The sequence below is a fragment of the Amblyraja radiata genome, chromosome 4, assembly GCF_010909765.2.
Source record: "Amblyraja radiata isolate CabotCenter1 chromosome 4, sAmbRad1.1.pri, whole genome shotgun sequence".
Lineage (NCBI taxonomy): Eukaryota > Metazoa > Chordata > Chondrichthyes > Rajiformes > Rajidae > Amblyraja > Amblyraja radiata.
The window spans coordinates 10,379,361-10,400,582 of record NC_045959.1 but is presented as its reverse complement, the minus strand read 5'-3'; the positions used below and the strand labels follow the sequence as shown (position 1 = coordinate 10,400,582).

Here is a 21,222-nt window from a genome sequence, read left to right as displayed (position 1 = left end):
TATGGTAATTCGAGTTTCACTGTACCTTAATTGGTACGCGTGACAATACACAGACGTTTGAACCTTTGAAATCTCCAAACAAGCATGCTTATAAGCATCCAGCAATGAATGACTTTTAATTTTGATACTCATTCTTACACGACAGAAATGTCTCCAAAGAAGCAGAAAACACATCATAATTCTATAAAATTATATTTTTTTATAAAACTGCTTGTGGCTTATAAATTAAAGTGTCTTTATGCTCTATAGGGAGGTTGCACGCAGTCGAGGTCACGACCCGTGACCCGTACTGTTGCCATGCAACGCCAACTGGAGAACACGCGGTTTACTGCAGGTTAGCATTTACTATGGCTGTCAGCACAGCCCAGCATCCGGACTGGTTGCACACTCGCGGACCCCAGGCCGCTATCCCCGCGGCCGGGGTGGGAGGAGGTTGGGAAGAGGAGGGAGGAAGAGGACGGGGTGTCGGTGCAGCACGGTCAGTGACTCTGGGTGGGTGGAGGGAGCAGACCGTCCCCAACTCTGCTGCAGCTGACGTTGCCTGGAGCCGCGACCCCGCTCCACCTGGCCCCGTGTGTGGGCGCTGCCGACCCACAGCCCCGTGACAGTGCGGCCCAGAGGGAGACGGGGCGGATGGCGGCCATGGGCGGACAGCGCTGACCCGGGGGGGGGGGGGGGGGGGAAGTAGGGGCTGTCCCGAGGGATGCGCTCGCTCGGCTGCTTACACCTTGATGCTTGGGTTCAGAGCCAACCTTCTCCCCTTCAATGACAGCATCCACAAATATTTATAGCGCAAAAAATGACAATTTGGGCGTTTTTTATTGTGTATTGTATTAACGTCTCGGTTTTGCAAGTTTTTTTTTCTTTTACTCTCTTGCATAGTTTACTGGCTGTAATTAAAGCTTTTGTGTAACGCTGGAAGAAGCAGGGCCAGCAGGGTCTCCACCGCACCTCAACCTCAGCAAAACCTGTGCATGTGACGTCAAACCCGACGTGATGGCGTCAGAGCGAGTCGGCGGGGCTTCACATTGCGAGCTGACGCATGGGGTGGGCGGGACTTCATAGTGCGAGCTGACGCATGGGGTGGGCGGGACTTCATAGTGCGAGCTGACGCATGGGGTGGGCGGGACTTCACAGTGCGAGCTGACGCAAGGGATGGGCGGGACTCCAGTGAGTGACGGGCCAGAGCGCGTCTGGTCATCGGCGGAAATCCTCACGGAGCGGTGTCGGCGCATGCGCAGGCGGTAGGGCGCTGCTTGCTGCGGAGCGAGGAGGAGGAGAGGAGACGCGACCGGTGAGTGAAGGAGGGAGCGCGCGGGCGAGTGAGCGTTGGCGCCGGGACCCGCGACCGCCGGCTTCCCCGGGCCACGTGCCCCCGGCAACGGCAGCGCTCGCGCTCACCATGGCCGCCCGGGGATCCGCCGCCGCCGCCACCACCGTGGGCGAGGCCGGTCACCTTGGAGCGGCCCCCGAGGTCAGAGCAGGAAGTGAAGGCCGGGGAGCGGCTCCATCAGTGACAGATACAGAATTAGACCATTCGGCCCATCGAGTCCACTCCGCCATTCAATCATGACTGATATACAATACAATACGTTTTATTCGTCACATTGCACATAGAGTGCAAGCGAAATGAATTTGTCTCTGATCTGTCTCTGTTTAAGAAGGAACTGCAGTTGCTGGAAAATCGAAGGTAGACAAAAAAGCTGGAGAAACTCAGCTGGTGCAGCAGCATCTATGGAGCGAAGGAAATAGGCGACGCTTCGGGACGAAACCCTTCTTCAGACTGAAACGTTGCCTATTTCCTTCGCTCCATAGATGCTGCTGCACCCGCTGAGTTTCTCCAGCTTTTTTTTGTGTACCTACTGATCTGTCTCTCCCTCCTAACCCCACTCTCCTGCCTTTTCATACCCTCCGACACCCGAAGGGTCTTCTCCTGCATCTATATTTCTATGTCAAGTTGGCCATATATAGAGCACTGCCACTGCCGACTACAAATTCAGAAGGTTCAAGAATCTCAATATCCGCCGTAAAACATATTCATTGACTTGGCCTCCACAGCCTGCTGTGGCAGAATTGCATAGATTGACCACCCTTTGACTAAAGAAACACCTCCTCATCTCCTTAATAAAGGAATGTTATTTTATTCTGAGGCTATGGCCTCTGGTTCTAGACTCCAACTATCCTCTCCACATCCACTCCGTCCAGTCCTTTCACTGTTCTGTAACCTTCAATGAGGTGTCCTCCCACCCCTCATCCTAAACTCCAGCGAGTACTGGCGCAGTGCCTTCAAATGCGAATCGTGGGTTAACAGTCATTCCTGGGATCATTCTTGTGAACCACTGGACCCTCTCCACGCCAGAATATGCTTCCGCAGATAGAGGGGATGTGGAGAGGATGCTTCCACTAGAGGGAGAGTCTAGGACCAGAGGTCATAGCCTCAGAATTAAAGTACATTCTTTTTTGAAGGCGATGAGGAGAAATTTCTTTAATCAGAGGGTGGTGTATCTGTGGAATTCTTTGCCACAAAAGGCTGTAGAGGCCAAGTTAGTGGATATTTTTAAGGCAGAGATGGATAGTTTTTTGATTAGTACAGGTCGGGTTATGGGGAGAAGGCAGGAGAATGGGGTTAGGAGGGAGAGATAGATCAGCCATGATTGAATGGCGGAGTAGACGTGATGGGCCGAATGGCCCAATTCTACTCCCATCACTCATTACTCTATGACTTATCTGGGGCCCAAAACGGCTCACAACATTTGTAAGGGAGGGCAGGTCCCGCGGGGGCAAGGTGGGCCATGCCAGTGGTGTTGGTTTATTCTGGCTTGAAGTAATGGTTGTTACAGCAGGTTTTGTTCTTTCTCCCCCAGGTTAACCATGTCTGCCTCTGCGATTGCCAAACCTGCCATGAGAGGCCTGCTGGCCAAGCGTCTGCGGTTTCATTTGGCTGTGGCTTTCACTATGGCATTTTCAGTAGCTGGACTCTTCAAGGTAATACATTTTGATACGTGCTTCTATTACACCAAACAGCACCTCCTCCTCCATTGTCAGAGTGAGGCCTAGTGGAAATTGGTGGAATAGCACCTCATATTTCGCTTGGGCAGCTTTCACCCCAGAATTTTGACCCAAATGACCCTTCTCTGCTTTGTTGTTACCTTCTCCCAGTTAACAATGATTCTACATTTTCCTTGATCTCCATTTCATTTTCCGTTTTCTCACATTCACACATCCTTATTTATCTATCTCCCGCCCCCGATGTCAGTCTGAAGAAGGGTTTCAACCTGAAAAATCACCCATTCCTTCACTCCAGAGATGCTGCCTGTTCCACTGAGTTACTCCAGCATTTTGTGTCTATCTTTGATTAAATCCAGCATCTGCAGTTCCTTCATACAAACACCAGTAAAAGTGTATTTATCTTAACAATCCATTGAATGTATAAAATGCATTGACCCACGATGTCTACTGACCATGATGCTAAATTAAACTAATCCAATCACAGCCTGCACATGGTCTGTATCACTTAATCCCCAACCGGTTGTCTGTTTCTTAAATGTTGCTATTTTATCATCTTCTACCACCTCTTGTGGCAGTGTGCTCCATGCACCTACCACTCTGTAAAAACACATTTGCCTTGAAAATCTCCCCAACTCATCTCTCGGTGGCTCAGCACTTTAACTCCCCCTCCCATTCCGAATCCGACCTCTCTGTCCTGGGCCTCCTCCATGGTCAGAGTGAGCACCACCGGAAATTGGAGGAGCAGCACCTCGTATTCCGCTTGGGCAGTCTGCATCCTAGCGGCATAAACATTGAATTCTCCAATTTCCAGTAGCCCTTGCTGTCTCCTGCCCTTCTCAGCTCTCCCTCAGCCCTCGGGCTCCTCCTCTGCCTTTCTCCTTTCTTCTCCCCGCCCCCCTACATCAGTCTGAAGAAGGGTTTCGGCCCGAAACGTTACCTATTTCCTTCGCTCCATAGATGCTGCTGCACCCGCTGCGTTTCTCCAGCATTTTTGTCTATTTTCAAGTAACTAATCATGCTTTGCTAATTCTCATCCAAATTGTTAATATAAACCTCAAATACCAATGCACCCAGCATTGATTCTTGAGGCACAGAAGTAATAATAATAATAATAAATTTTATTTATGGTCACCTTTCAAGAGTCTCAAGGACACCTTACAAAAATTTAGCAGGTAGAGGAAAAACATGTAAGGGGAATGAAATAAATAGTAGAGACATGACTAGTACACAAAGTAAAGACAGAATACAATTCAAAACACAATACAATTAATGCACAGATGAAAAGGGAGGGGGACGTGGGGCTAAGGATAGGCAGAGGTGAAGAGATGGGTCTTGAGGCGGGACTGGAAGATGGTGAGGGACACGGAATTCCGGATCAGTTGGGGGAGGGAGTTCCAGAGCCTGGGAGCTGCCCTGGAGAAGGCTCTGTCCCCAAAACTGCGGAGGTTGGACTTGTGGATGGAGAGGAGACCGGCTGATGTGGATCTGAGGGACCGTGAGGGTTGGTAGGGGGAGAGGAGGTCAGTGAGATATGGGGGGGCCAGATGGTGGAGGGCTTTGTAGGTGAGGATCAGGATTTTGTAGGTGATCAGGTGGGAGATGGGAAGCCAGTGAAGTTGTTTGAGGACTGGAGTGATGTGATGCCAGGATTTGGTGTGGGTGATGAGTCGGGCGGCTGCGTTCTGGACCAGTTGGAGTCGGTTGATGTAGGTGGAGCTGATGCCAAGGAGAAGTGAGTTGCAATAGTCCAGTCGGGAGGAGATGAAGGCATGGATGAGTCTTTCAGCAGCGGGAGGTGTGAGAGAGGGCCTGAGTTTGGCGATGTTGCGGAGATGAAAGAAGGAGGTTTTAATGACATGGCGGATGTGAGGCTCAAGGGAGAGGGTGGAATCAAAGATCACGCAAAGGTTGCGGGCCTTGGGAGATGGGGAGACAGTGGTGCCGTCGATGGTGAGAGTGGGGTTATTGATTTTGCTGAGTGTGGCTTTGGAGCCTATGAGGAGGAATTCTGTCTTATCGCTGTTGAGTTTGAGGAAGTTATGTTGCATCCAGGTTTTTATAGCTGACAAACAGGAGTTGATATTGGAGAGGGGGGGGTTATGGGGGGATTTGGTGCCGAGGTAGATCTGGGTGTCATCGGCGTAACAGTAGTGACAGGTCTCCAGTCCAAAACAAACAACCTACTACCACCACCCTTTGCTTTCTTCCATGTAGCCAATTTTGTATTTCGGTAGCTAGCTCTCCCTGGATGCTACATGAACTAACTGTATAGCAACGTATCATGCAGATCCTTATCAATTGCCTTACTAAAGTCCATATAGATAACGTTTACAGCCTTGCCCTCGGCAACCTCTAAGTTACTTCAAAAATCTCAAACAAATCCTACGTACAAAACCATCCCTATTGAACCTTTGTCTATCCAAATGCAGAAATATATTAAGGGGTGAATGAGGCCACCATGGCTGACAAAGGAAGTAAAAAACAGCAGAATAGCAAGAGAAGGCATATAAGATGGCAAAGATTAGTGGGAACTTAGAGGATTACAAAGCTTTTAACCGAAGGCAGCCAAAAGCAATAAGGAGAAAAAAGAAGAAAAATGAAGATAAGCTAGCCAATCATGTAAAAGAGGACAGGCAATGTTTTTTCAGATATTTCAGTAAAGGAGAGGCAAGAGTGGACATTAGACTGCTGGAAAATGATGCTGGAGAAGTAGTAATGGGGAACAAAGAAATGGCAGAACTGAATAGGGTTTTTGCATCAGTGGAAGTCTACTTTTTCACAGTGGAAGACACCAGCAACATGCCAGAAAGTCAAGAGTGAGTGCAGTTGCTATTACTTAGGAGAAGGGGCTTGGTAATCAAAGTTCTGAATGTGTGTAAGTCAGATGGGCTTCAGCTGAGTGTTCCGAAAGTGGTAGCTGTAGAGATTGTGGAGCTATTAGTACTGATCTTTCAAGAATCATTCCAGAGGAGTGGAACATCACAAATATAACTACAGTTTAAGAAGGGAGCGAAGAAATATTTTTAAAAAAAGGGAAATTATAGGACAGTTAGTCTGACTTCAGTGACTGGTAAGGTTTTGGAGTTCTTTATTAGGGGTGAGGTTTTGGGACACTTGAAAGCACATGATAAGCCAAAGTCAGCATGGTTTTGTTTGGGGGAGATCTTGCCTGACAAATCTGTTGGAATTCTTTGAGGAAGTAACAAGCAGGATAAACAAAGGAGAGTAAGTGGATGTTTACTTGGATTGCGGAAGGCCTTTGATAAGGTGCCGCACGTGAGGCTGCTAAGCAAGATACTAGTACGGATAGAAGATTGGCTGACTGTCAGAAGGCAAAGAGTGGGATTAAGGTTTATCGCACCTGCTATAATTTTTGATAAACATCTTCATTGTCTACAATACCACCCACTTTAGTATAAGACGACAGATGGCACAATGGGCTAAGTGTTCGGCTGGCAACCGGAGGTAGCTGGTTCGAATCCCGCTTGGAGTGCATACTGTCGTTGTGTCCTTGGGCAAGACACTTCACCCACCTTTGCCTGTGTGTGTCCTTGGGCAAGACACTTCACGCACCTTTGCCTGTGTGTGTGGATGTAATTATGTGAAGCACTTTGGGGTCAATGCAAGTTGACTAAAAATGTGCTATATAAATAAAGAAATTTATTTATTTTTTATTTAATCTGCAAAGTTACTAAATTTGCCTTGTACATTCTCATCCCAATCATTGATTTAAACCACAAACTTCAATGGGCCCCGCATCGATCCCTGAGGGACATCAGTTGCCATAAGCCTCCAGCTCAAAAAATACTCTTCCATCACCACACTCTGCTACCTTCCATGAAGCCAATCTGTATCTGGTTTGCTAGCTCTCCCTGGATCCCATGCAATCTAAATTTTCAGAGCAGCCTGTCATATGGAATTTTATCAAAGGCTTTGTTGAATTCTATATAGACGGTGTCTACGACATTGCCCTCGCAACCTATTTGGTTACCTCTTTAAAAAAAAAACGAAATCAAAATTGTAAGACATGATCTCCCACGTACAAGACTATGTCGACTATCCCTAATCAGCCCCTATCTATGCAAATGCCTATATATCTAATTCCTCTGAATCCTCTCCAGTAATCTACCTATCATGGACATCACCGGGTTTTTCCTGGGAAAATAGAGGCACAGCATTAGTCACCTACCAGTCATCCGGCACCTCACTCATGTCTAAAGATGTTCCAAGTTAAGAAGAATTTTGATAATAAGGATTGGTGACCAGGCTATGTAGTTGGGGAGACATGGAAAATATGTTCAGGGAAATATGGTGCATAAATGTGTACTAAAAGCAATTTCAATTATATTCAAATAGCTACTGATATATAAGAAAATCATTCTCAGAATTATGGGAAAAGAGGTGTAAGAATAATGCAATTCTGCAAAGGTGCATGTTCAGTGGGACAGATTATTACAATCTTTTACTCTGAGGATTGCAAACTTTTATGGTAGATTGAGATTGTTTTCAATATTCATGAAAACATTTATGTGAATTTTCTGTTGTGCTAATTTCCATGAGGGAACAAGAAAAAATAAGGAGGATATTTTTTCCCATTAATATATTTGGTCTTGTTACTCATCTCATTCTTATAATTACTGAGACATGTTTGTGAGTAAACTCAAAATATCGATGACGATGCTTAAGATGTGATCTAATTAATGACTTAATTTCAAATTCGTCATTGCGTTTCTTATAATATTTTCAGATTTGTATCGTAGAGAAGTAAATGACTGCATGAGGACAGTTTTTGTAAAGGAAGAGCAAGGAATGAATTACAGCAGCAAGATGCATTAATCACTATTCGTTTTTGTCCTGATTGACAACGACCATTGATTCCCATCACACACCTTTCAGCCTTACAAATAAGCTTTAACTTCCATTCATGTATAGATAGCAATGTAAAATATTCCTAAATCAGTAAAATTCTGAAAGTTTAATCTTGTCCTTTTTCTTAAAACTTTAAGTTTTTAGTAACTGATTCCAGGAAGAACGCCTATGCTGACTTCTACAAGAAATATGATGCCGTGAAGGACTTTGAAGCCATGAGGGAAGCTGGTATATTTGAAAGTGTGAAACCAAAGAAAGCACATTAATGAACCCAGTTTGCAAAGGTAATATCTAAGTAAAAATACAGATTCACTTGTATTTCAAAAGCTCTTGAAATAGAAAAAAGAAATTGTAAGCGGAACAATTTTAATGCCGACAGTTTGGGGCTTTGTTTCTTGAGAGAAGGGTAGAAGATTTAAACTGGAGTAATCAAGGTTAAAGAGAAATGGTTGGGGAACATTGAGATTACAATTTAAATAATGCTCAGTTTTTGCCATGAGTTTTGTAAAAGATAACAGGAAGGTACATCTTTTAATGGTTAGTGATATTATCCCGTCATTAATTGAAAAAATGGTTTGCTGCTGGACACTGTTGTTTTAGGTGAGGTCTAGGTGAGAATGAGTACAGACAATGAGACTCAACAAGACGACTTTGAAGCTGGAGGGATGGAGAGAGAGGGAATGCAGGGATTACTTTAAATGTCAATGGAACCAACCATAATTCTCAAAACAAATCACTTATTGGATAAGGTATTGCCTTGTGATGGAATAGAATGCAGTGCATGTGATATCATGTTTCGTGATTATGCACTATGGCGTTAACGAATGCCAATGTCAAATTGAGGATGAGATCTGAAACTTTAGTCTTTGAAGTACATGTGTGTGAAATATCATGGTTAACTATATGACTTATTGAAAGTAAGCTCCACAAACTACTGTCATACGCCAGCCTAAATCAGGCGATTTAAAACAAAAACTAGCTGGAAATCTAAAAGGACAACATGCTCAGAAATATTCGGACAGTCACACTTGCAGCGAGAAAGTTCATGTATCAGATTGAATTTTCTTCAAAATGAGGAATCATTTAAAAACGTTTTTTTTGAATTGTGGAGAAAGGTACGAGCCTGTGATAGGTGAAGACTGCATATTGTGAATGCAGCCTGCTGAGGATGTGACAAGTAAAATGGATGAAGGGGAGCCAGTGGATGTAGTGTATCTAGACTTTCAGAAAGCCTTTGATAAGGTCCCACACGGGAGACTGGTGACTAAAATTAGAGCACATGGTATTGGGGGTAGGGTGTTGATGTAGATAGAAAATTGGTTGGCAGATAGGAAGCAAAGAGTAGGAGTGAACGGGTCCTTTTCAGAATGGCAGGGAGTGGCGAGTGGAGTGCCGCAAGGCTTGGTGTTGGGGCCGCAACTGTTTACCATATATATTAATGATTTGGAAGAGGGAATTAGGAGCAACACTAGCAAGTTTGCAGATGACACAAAGCTGGGTGGCAGTGTGAACTGTGAAGAGGATGTTAGGAGCTTGCAGGGTGACCTGGACAGGTTGAGTGAGTGGGCAGATGCAGTATAATATAGATAAATGTGAGGTTATCCACTTTGGTGGCAAAAACAAGGGGGCAGATTATTATCTCAATGGGGTTAGGTTAGTTAAGGGAGAGGTACAGCGAGACCTGGGTGTCCTTGTACACTGGTCACTGAAAGTTGATGTGCAGGTACAGCAGGCAGTGAAGAAAGCTAATGGAATGTTGGCCTTCATAACAAGAGGATTTCAGTATAGGAGTAGAGAGGTTCTGCAGTTGTATAGGGCTCTGGTGAGACCACATCTGGAGTATTGCGTGCAGTTTTGATCTCCTAATTTGAGGAAGGACATCCTTGTGATCTAGGCAGTGCAGCGGTAGGTTCATGAGATTGATACCTGGGATGGCGGGACTGTCATATGAGGAAAGATTGAAAAGACTAGGCATGTATTCACTGGAGTTTAGAAGGATGAGGAGGAATCTTACGGAAACATAAAGTTACAAAAGGACTGGACAAGCTAGATGCAGGAAAAATGTTCCCAGTGTTGGGCGAGTCCAGAACCAGGGGCCACAGTCTTAGAATAAAGGGGAGGCCATTTAAGACTGAGGTGAGAAAAAACTTTTTCACCCAGAGAGTTGTGAATTTGTGGAATTCCCTGCCCAGAGGGCAGTGGAGGCCAAGTTACTGAATGGATTTAAGAGCGAGTTAGATAGAGCTCTAGGGGTTAGTGGAATCAAGGGATATGGGGAGAAGGCAGACATGGGTTATTGATTGGGGATGATCAGCCATGATCGCAATGATTGGCGGTGCTGGCTCGAAGGGCCGAATGGCCTCCACCTGCACCTATTGTCTATGTTTCTGTGATGGTAGAGCATGGCGAGGCTTGCTAACAGCAGCCAATCACTGCCCAATATTACATTCGCATATTTATTGTAAAGATTTGATGGCCTTGCACAGGAGAACAAGAACCTATGGGTGAGAAATATTGCCACTGACTTTATCACCAGCAGTGCAACACCTTAACCAATTTGATTGAAGAATTATCAATGCACGGACTGAACAGTGTAATTTATAACCATATAACAATTAACCATATAACAATTACAGCACGGAAACAGGCCATCTCGACCCTTCTAGTCCGTGCCGAACACATAATCTCCCCTAGTCCCATATACCTGCGCTCAGACCATAACCCTCCATTCCTTTCCCATCCATATAACTATCCAATTTATTTTTAAATGATAAAAACGAACCTGCCTCCACCACCTTCACTGGAAGCTCATTCCACACAGCTACCACTCTGAGTAAAGAAGTTCCCCCTCATGTTACCCCTAAACTTCAGTCCCTTAATTCTCAAGTCATGTCCCCTTGTTTGAATCTTCCCTACTCTCAGTGGGAAAAGCTTTTCCACGTCAACTCTGTCTATCCCTCTCATCATTTAAAAAACCTCTATCAAGTCCCCCCTTAACCTTCTGCGCTCCAAAGAATAAAGCCCTAACTTGTTCAACCTTTCTCTGTAACTTAGTTGCTGAAACCCAGGTAACATTCTAGTAAATCTCCTCTGTACTCTCTCTATTTTGTTGACATCCTTCCTATAATTAGGCGACCAAAATTGTACACCATACTCCAGAATTGGCCTCACCAATGCCTTGTACAATTTTAACATTACATCCCAACTTCTATACTCAATGCTCTGATTTATAAAGGCCAGCACACCAAAAGCTTTCTTTACCACCCTATCTACATGAGATTCCACTTTCAGGGAACTGTGCACAGTTATTCCCAGATCCCTCTGTTCACCTACATTCTTCAATTCCCTACCATTTACCATGTACGTCCTATTTTGATTTGTCCTGCCAAGATGTAGCACCTCACACTTATCAGCATTAAACTCCATCTGCCATCTTTCAGCCCACTCTTCCAACTGGCATAAATCTCTCTGTAGACTTTGAAACTCTACTTCATTACCCGCAACCCCACCTATCTTAGTATCATCTGCATACTTACTAATCCAATTTACCACACCATCGTCCAGATCATTGATGTACATGACAAACAACAGTGGACCCAACACAGATCCCTGTGGCACCCCACTCGTCACTGGCCTCCAACCTGACAAACAACCATCCACCATTACTCTCTGGCATCTCCCATTCAGCCACTGTTGAATCCATCTTGCTACTCCACCATTAATACCCAACCATTGAACCTTCTTAACCAACCTTCCATGAGGAACCTTGTCAAAGGCCTTACTGAAGTCCATATACACAACATCCACTGCTTTACCCTCATCAATTTCCCGAGTAACATCTTCAAAAAATTCAAGAAGATTAGTTAAACATGACCTTCCAGGCACAAATCCACGTTGACTGTTCCTAATCAGACCCTGTTTATCCAGATGCTTATATATATTATCTCTAAGTATTCTTTCCATTAATTTGCCCACCACTGACGTCAAACTAACAGGTCTATAATTGCTAGGTTTACTCTTAGACCCCTTTTTAAACAATGGAACAACATGCGCAGTACGCCAATCCTCCGGCACTATTCCCGTTTCTAATGACATTTGAAATATTTCTGCCATAGCCCATGCTATTTCTACACTAACTTCCCTCAATGTCCTAGGGAATATCCTGTCCGGACCTGGAGACTTATCCACTTTTATATTTCTCAAAAGTGTCAGTACTTCCTCTTTTTTGATCCTCATAGTTTCCATAGCTACTCTACTTGTTTCCCTTACCTCACATAATTCAATATCCTTCTCTTTGGTGAATACCGAAGAAAAGAAACTGTTCAATATCTCCCCCATCTCTTTTGGCTCTGCAGATAGTTGGCCGCTCTGACTCTCTAATGGACCAATTTTATCCCTCGTTATCCTTTTGCTATTAATATAGCGGTAGAAACCGTTCGGATTTACTTTTACCTTACTTGCCAAAGCAACCTCATATCTTCTTTTAGCTTTTCTAATTTCTTTCTTAAGATTCTTTTTACATTCTTTATACTCCTCAAGCACCTCATTTACTCCATGCTGCCTATAACTATTGTAAATCTCCCTCTTTTTCCGAACCAAGTGTCCAATTTCCCTTGAAAACCATGGCTCTTTACAATTTTTACGATTTCCTTTCAACCGAACAGGGACATAAAGATTCTGTACTCTTAAAATTTCACCTTTAAATGTACTCCATTTCTCTTCCACATCTTTCCCATAAAACAAACTGTCCCAATTTACTCCTTTTAAATCCTTTCGCATCTCCTCAAAGTTAGCCTTTCTCCAATCAAAAATCTCAACCCTAGGTCCAGTTTTGTCCCTCTCCATAATTATATTGAAATTTAGTGAGTGAAGTCAACGTCAAGTCAGATCTACATTCTGCAACATCCCATCTGATGTCAGAATTACCTTCACAAGAATGACTACCTTCACAAGAATGACTGCAGCAGTTCAAGATGATATGGCATCGTTTTGAGGAGAGTTAGGTTTGACTAATAAATACTTGTCTTGCCAATAATGTACACATCCCATAATAGATTGGGAATAAAGTGAAGTATAAAATTTAATTTGAGGGAATTAGACTTCATATGAATAATATTTAAATATTAAGACTTGCCATGCCAATAAGATGGGAAATACCATAATGCCATTCAAATTCAGGATTATGAAGATGGTTGACAATAATTTGTTTCTATGAGTGTTCCAATGAACCACTAATCCAGAACATTTTATTTACCTGGAGATTAAAATTTTCAATAGACACAAAAAGTTGGAGTACCTCAGCGGGTCAGACAGCATCTCTAGAGACAAGGAATGGGTGACATTTCGGGTCCTTCTTCAGACCCTTCTTCAGACTGAGATTTAAGGGAAACGGAAACCAGAGGTATTGGCTGTGATGTAGAGAGATAGAAAACAAATATGCCAAAAAACAATGATGATAAAGGAAACAGGCCATTGTCAGCTGTGGTCTAGGTGACAACCAGTACAGATAATGAGACTCAACAAGATGATTTTGAAGCTGGAGGGATGGAGAGAGAGGGAATGCAGGGATTACTTTAAATTTTCATCTGGTGCAATGTCAATGGAACCAACCAAGATTCTCAAAACATCACTTATTGGATAAGGGTTTATTTTCTGTGAATGCTTAGTTTGTATTAAGCAAGCTTATGTACCGTCGCCCATTCCTTCTCTCCAGTGATGCTGCCTGTCCCGCTGTGTTACTCCAGCATTTTGTGTCTAACTTCGATTTAAACCAGCATCTGCAGTTCTTTCATACACATGGCTATACATTTTGTCATTAATTAGCATTTCCTTTGTTCCCAGTGCGTACTGCTGAATTAAAAATAATATAATTCATAGGAACTAAATAGAATGGAATACAAAAAGTATGTATGTGCTAATGTGAACCTCTTATCCTTTTTTAAACAGGAACCTTGGAAATTGATGGCAGGGTTATCCTCCATCCTATACTGGGAAATGGAATGAAGATACACTTTCTGTATTTTCCATACTTGAAGATGTATAAATAAAACATTTTAATTTTCTGTTGACCATTAAAACTGTGTGTACCTGCTTTAAGTTTCTATTAAATTTCACACGTAACTTGGTAAAAACAATTAATTTTTATACAGAACATGAATGGGTGGATGGAATGGTTAGCCAAGCTCCCTCTGCCATTTATTAGCCCGGTTGAAAACAATCCTGTTATAATAATCTTCACTATCCACTATTTTACCAATCTTTGTGTCATTCACATACTTAGTAACCGTGCTACTTACATTCACATCCAAATTGTCGATACAAATAACCAACATCAGTGGACCCAGCACTGATTCCTGTCGTGTACCACTTGTTTGTAGTCTGAAAAACAATCTTCTATCGCCATTCTTTTCTACCTTCAAGCCAAGGTTGTATCTAATGGCTTGCTTGCCCTGGATCCCATGTGATCTATCCTTCCAGACTAGCCTTTCTTGTGGTATCTTGTCAAAGGCATTCATGGATCGGTGAAAAGCTTCAATAACGTCTCATGGTCTCCTTCAGCAAATGAATGAATGAATAGGTTTATTGGCCAAGTATGTGCCAAGGAATTTGCCTTGGTGCTCCGCTCGCAGGTCTACTCTACACAGACTTAACTTGAATAAGTTAGGTCTTTATTCTCTGGAGCGCAGAAGGTTAAGGGGGGACTTGATAGAGGTCTTTAAAATGATGAGAGGGATAGACAGAGTTGATGTGGACAAGCTTTTCCCTTTGAGAATAGGGAAGATTCAAACAAGAGGACATGACTTCAGAATTAAGGGACAGAAGTTTAGGGGTAACATGAGGGGGAACTTCTTTACTCAGAGAGTGGTAGCGGTGTGGAATGAGCTTCCAGTGGAAGTGGTGGCGGCAGATTTGTTGGTATCATTTAAAAATAAATTGGATAGGCATATGGATGAGAAGGGAATGGAGGGTTATGGTATGAGTGCAGGCAGGTGGGACTAAGGGAAAAAAGTTGTTCGGCACGGACTTGTAGGGCCGAGATGGCCTGTTTCCGTGCTGTAATTGTTATATGGTTAGTAACAATTAACAATGACACATTAAACATTAATAATAAAACATTATAGCTTAATGCAACATCTCTGGGAAATTCTGGCCCTATCTATATATTTTATACTAAAACTCTTCCCTTTGGTCTTGTGTCTGTGTGGGCCAGAGTTGTGTCCGCTTTTAATTGCCTTAATTCCTATCTGCAAACAAACACTAGGCCACAGCCGTCCCATTTTTACACATGCTACTGGTATTTTTCCTGCGGGCGCTATAAATATCTTCCCATTGCATTTCAACCTATATTTCCCAGGTTAATAATCTTTTTTTTAAAATTCCGACTGACGTCACATTCCACGAGCACACTCCGAGCGCGAGGGGCAATCCAGCACTCCAACCCGCTCGGCCACACTGGGACCAGTTCGGCTCGGACCCACTAAGCCCAGCTCTGTCGGCTCCGCTTGAAGAGGTGAAGGAGGGATTGGGCGATTCAAGGAAAGGAAGTTGAGGAGGGAGAGGTGGGGGGATTGAGGGAGAGGTGGGGGTAGGGAGAGTTCAAACATCTACACTCCCTCTCACACCCCCTCCCCCTTTCTACCCTCCCTCCACCCTGACTCTACCTCCCTCTCTGCCCCTCCGCCTCCCTCTACCCTCACTCTCTACCCCCTCACCTCCCTCTCAGAAAACATAGAAAATAGGTGCAGGAGGAGGCCATTCGGCCCTTCGAGCCAGCACCGCCATTCATTGTGATCATGGCTGATCGTCCCCTATCAATAACCGTGTCTGCCTTCTCCCCATATCCCTTGACTCCACTAGCCCCTAGAGCTCTATCTAACTCTCTCTTAAATCCATCCAGTGACTTGGCCTCCACTGCCCTCTGTGGCAGGGAATTCCATAAATTCACAACTCTGGGTTGACCTGGACAGGTTGAGTGAGTGGGCAGTGATCTCACCTCAGGCTTAAATGACCTCCCCTTTATTCTAAGACTGTGGCCCCTGGTTCTGGACTCGCCCAACATCGGGAAAAAATTTCCTGCATCCAGCTTGTCCAGTCCTTTTATAATTTTATATGTTTCTATAAGATCCCCCCTCATCCAACTCCAGTGAATACAAGCCAAGTCTTTTCAATCTTTTCTCTCCCTGTCTTCCCCTCCCTTTCCCCCCCTCACCCTCTCCCTCTCTATTTCTATTGGGGAGAAGGCAGGCACGAGTTATTGATAGCGGACGATCAGCCATGATCACAATGAATGGTGGTGCTGGCTCGAAGGGCCGAATGGCCTCCTCCTGCACCTATTTTCTATGTTTCTACTCCCTCACCCCATCTCCCTCCCTCTCTACCCTTCTCCCTCACTAGCCACGCCTGTGCAGTTTGGGGCTATGTGTGAGTGGATAGGGCGGGGATGGGGGAAAAGGAGCGAATGAAAGCATTACTTGAAATTAAATAAATCAACATTCAAGTCCTGGGTTGTAAGCTGCCCAAGAGAAATAAAAGGTGCTGTTTCTCTAATTTGCGTTTGGCCTCACTGACAGTGGAGCAGGCCCGGGACAAAAAGGTCAGTTTTGGAATGGGAAGGGGAATTAATTCATTAACCAACTACATTATAATACATTTGACATCAACACTACATTTCTAAAGGTCCCAGAACCTGACTGCTGTTAGACAAAGCTCCCAGGTTTAATATATTTAGATGAACAGTCTGCAGACTTCATTTAGGATTTGTGTCATGATTATAAAATAAACAATGGAAAATCAGTTTGAAGAGAACCATAGAGCAGGTTCCAGAATGTGAATGGAAGCAAGCAGATGGGGAATGATCTCTTATACTGTAAACCTTGCAGCACCATCCACCTTGGACGCTGAGGATTCCAAGTGCCCCATGGTCACTTTGTGCCAAAGCCACTAATTTACTACAACATTTCAACATTGGATATTTTCCAAATTAGAATTGTCAGATTTACTCCACAGGTCAATGTTCTTGATCAGTAAACTATGTGCTTGATAGGGCAGGGATCCAGAGAAATGTGTTCAAAGCCCTCCAAGGCATCTGTGGGATTTAAATCTAACTAACTAATAAATCTGAAGAAGGGTATTGATCCAAAATGTCTATCCACGTCTTCCAGAGATGCTGTCTGACCCACTGAGTTGCAACACCTTGTGTCTTTATTTTGGTAAACCAGCATCTGCAGTTCCTCTGTCTCTTTTAATTAAATATTAATATAATATCAAGGGAGTGTGGGGAGTTTGTGTGTGATGCGCAGGCCACCCCCCCCCCCCCCGCAACGATGCATTAAGGGGGCGGGACCCAACGGGTCCCACTTGGTCTCTAAAATTCTTAGTGACCTCTAAAATTCATGTAGCCAATGTCTGTTGCTCTACCGTGATCCATCAGCTAGGTCACATCCTACACACTCAGTTAATTTGGTGAGGCATTATTTCCCAGTCAACAGTGCTGACTGTTGTGGACCCTGGGCGCTCAGTTGTGGATGTATTGAAAGGTGCTGAGAATCACCCTGTTTCGTCACCTATCCTCACTGATTGTGGGCCATGGATCATGAATTCATGGATCCAGTGCTGACTCCTAGGTCCATGACTTTGGGATTGTGGTGTTGAACGTGAAGCTGCAGTGAATTGAGCCTGACGTGGATTCCTTGTTATCTAGATGTTAGAAAATTAAACTATGCATGATGAGTGTAGGGCTGGGTAAATGGTGTATATCATGAACCTGTTGTGACGGTAAGCAAAGTGCAATGGATCAAGGCTACCTGCGAGGCTGGGGTTAAAGTGCGCCATAACCAGCCTCTTCAAATACTTCATGATGGTGTTTGTCAGGACTACTGGACGGTAGTCATTAAAGTCATTGAGAGGTCATAGGGCCAGAATTTCACAGGAATAGCCAGAGGTGTTGCATTTGAAGAAGGAAACCTTGAGACATTATTGAAGCTTTTCACCAATCCATCTGATAGTCCTCTCAGATCAGAATCAGGGAGTCTGATGTTAGGTTTGCAAGTGACAAGCATGCCCAGTGTAGCTGACATTGCACTTAAGACCTTGATTCTGAGGATGTTGGCTTAGGCAAGGATACTAACGTTGGTTTGCTTATCGATCCAGTGAAGTTGAAGGGCTTGGCAATGTTAAGGGCCTGTCCCACTTGGACGACCCAATCCACAAGTTTAGAAGACCCTAGACGAGTTGAAAAAAATGTCAAGGTCGTGTTGACTCGCTGAAGTAAAATACCTCCTACGACTATGTCTACGACCTCCTATGACCCCCCTCGACCTCAGTCTTCCACACCTAAGACCAACTACGACTAGCTTTGAGTGGAAAATGATCACATGATAAAATTATGTAATGTTTGCATTTTTTTCTCGGGCCAGTTACCGACCTACGGCTACCATCACGACCTATCACGACCTACCTACGAGTAAAAAGTATCCATTTTTTCCAAATTTTTTTTTTACTCGTGGACATTTTTTATCAGCTGGAAAAAATGGCGTGACCTACCTGAGGCCACGAGGACACGGAGACCACTCACGAGCATGAGGAAGAGTTACGAAGACCTCCTACGAACTCGTGGCGACCATGCTGCGAGTATGAGTCAAGGGCAAACTCGGCAGAGGTCGTGAATTAGGTCGTGAAAGTGGGACAGGGGCTTTAGAATACAGAACAGGTCCTTCGGCCCCCAATGTACCAATCTAATGTACCAATGTACCAATCTTCTTGTACATCAGTGGAGCTGCACACTAAATCTCGTTGCACTGACGTGCAATGACAATAAAATATATATTATTATTATTATTATTAAACTAATCCCCATTTGCCTGCACATAGTCTGCATCATATTCCCTGCCTGCTTATGTGCCTGTCTGAGTACCTCTTAAATGTTGCTATTGCATCTTCTTCCCACCATGTGGCGGTGTGTTCCAAGCACCCACCATATCTTTAAACTTTCCCCCTCTGACGTTCAGGCTATGGCGTCCAGTATGTGACATTTCTGCTCTGGGAAAAAGAGAGAGTATTTACCTTGTCTTTGCCTCTCAATTTGATATACTTCTATCCGATCGCCCCTCATCCTCTGATGTTCTGTGATAGTTTGTGAGATGGCGGCCTGATGTTATTGTTCAAGGGGTCATGGTCAAGGGGTAGGTACGAGGAGGTGCCTGGCTTCAGCATGGTAGAGGCCAGCCTGCCAGACTTCGACAGCATTACCCTTGTCCCATAACAATATTGGGATTGTTACTGAGAGGAAGGCCCAGCGTTCGGAGGGGGGTGAAATTGGAGTATGTAAGGTGAGTGGAGAAGTTGGGACAGTCAATGCTGTAGTTGCAGTTGGAAATAAAAAGAGATAGAGAGGGTAGAGGGCTGGCAGATAGTGTCCAGGGGGAGGTGGAGGGGTGTGCTCGGAACTCATTGAAGTGTGGGTGCAAGTGTACAACGAAAAGGGCTCTGGTAAAGACAAATTGTTTGGCATTGTAGAGGGTGCGTTCTGGGGAGTTGGTGAAGACATGTCGGGTTGGGGTCAAGGGAGGGCAGGGGGGAAAACTCAGGGGAGGAACTACGGAGGGAGGGAGGGGGCTGAGAGGAGGGAGGGGGCTGAGAGGAGTGTGGAGTGGTGTATGAGTGGGAGGTAGGGCAAGTGGTCTGGTCAGTGTAAGGATAAAGGCAAAGGGAGTCAGTGGTGCCGGTGTCAAAGGCACGGAATGAAGCTGGTCAGGGGAACTGTAGGACCCATCGATGTTGATGTCAAGGGTCCTGGACTGGAAGTGTCCGGGAGAACTGTGAACTGGCAGATTGGTAGCCTGGTGTGGCAGAAACTGGGGGAATGTAGGATTGTGCGGCAATTCCTATCTCTGGGAGCTTGAGGAAGGGAAGCCAGGAAGATGTCTATATGTTCTCCCTGTTCTTGGTGTTACATCAAGTCAAGTCAAGTCACTTTTATTTCTATGGCACATTTAAAAAACAACTCTCGTTGACCAAAGTGCTTTACATTGGTGGAGATACTAATGTTATACAACATTGGTTCATAGATAAATACATGGTACATACATAATATAATACATACATAATAATACATACATACAGCTCTCCCTCAGAGGATGTCAAGAAAGGCTTGAGAGTAAAGATGAGTTTTAAATCTCGACTTAAAGGAGTCGATGGAGAGGGCAGTTCTGATGGGAAGGGGGATGCTGTTCCACAGTCTAGAAGCTGCAACTGCAAAGGGGCGGTCGCCCCTGAGCTTATGCCCAGACCGCGGGATGTTCAGTAAACCCCAAGTCGGCCAATCTGAGGGACCTGGAGGTGGTGTGGTGGGTAAGCAGACTTTTGATGTAGGTGGGGGCAAGCCCATTGAGGGCTTTGTAGACATAAAGGAGGATCTTGAAATTTATTCGGCACCGACTGTAACCCACATAGAAACATAGGTGCAGGAGTAGGCCATTCGGCCCTTCGAGCCTGCACCGCCATTCAATATGATCATGGCTGATCATACAACTCAGTATCCTGTACCTGCCTTCTCTCCATACCCCCTGATCCCTTTTGCCACAAGGGCCACATCTAACTCCCTCTTAAATATAGCCAATGAACTGGCCTCAACTACCTTCTGTGGCAGAGAATTCCACAGATTCACCACTCTGTGTGAACAATGTTTTTCTCATCTTGGTCGTAAAAGACTTTCCCCTTTTCCTTAAACTGTGACCCCTTTGACCACATAACCCACTGTAACCAAATACATGGGCATGTTAAAGGAAATGTGCCTTTCTCCAAGTTGAGCTTGGTCTTTGATATGTTATCTTGTGCTGCTAAAATACTCTTGTATTCTTGGAACATGAAGGAGCACATACACAGTGGTCGATGAGTACGATGGGTTAATCAGTAAAAGACCATTCATCCAACGTGGCTCTCTACATGCCAACACCTGGCAGAGGTGTGGAATGGTTTTCACTTGTGTAGTACATTCATTATATTTTGCCCCATTGGAGGATAAATGTCTGAGATAGAATTATCTTGGTGTGTGCCTGGAATGTGCTGCCAGAGGTAAAGGAGGAAGCAGATAAGATAGTGGCATTTAATAGGTTTGTAGATAGGGACATAGATATGCAGGGGATAGAGGGCTACAGATCATGTCCAGGAGATGAGATTAGTTTATCTTGGCATCATGTTCTTCACAGACATCGTGGGCTGAAGACCTGTTCGTGTACATTTCTATGTTCATTGTTAACCACATCCCATTTGCCTTCCACACAAAGTAAAATTACAATCAGCACTCTTGCGCACATCCACTTTAAGGACACATTCATTTAAATTCCT

General features: G+C 44.4%; 1 protein-coding gene across 1 annotated transcript; it reads left to right on the top strand.

The window, feature by feature from the left end:
- Positions 1-1,156: 1,156 nt before the first annotated feature.
- On the top strand, positions 1,157-13,955 carry LOC116971812 (cytochrome c oxidase subunit 6C-1). The gene is made up of 4 exons (XM_033018936.1): positions 1,157-1,294; positions 2,865-2,985; positions 8,016-8,162; positions 13,825-13,955. Exons 2-3 carry the CDS (start codon positions 2,872-2,874, stop codon positions 8,142-8,144), a joined length of 243 nt encoding a protein of 80 aa, XP_032874827.1. The 5' UTR covers positions 1,157-1,294; positions 2,865-2,871; the 3' UTR covers positions 8,145-8,162; positions 13,825-13,955.
- Positions 13,956-21,222: the final 7,267 nt, after the last annotated feature.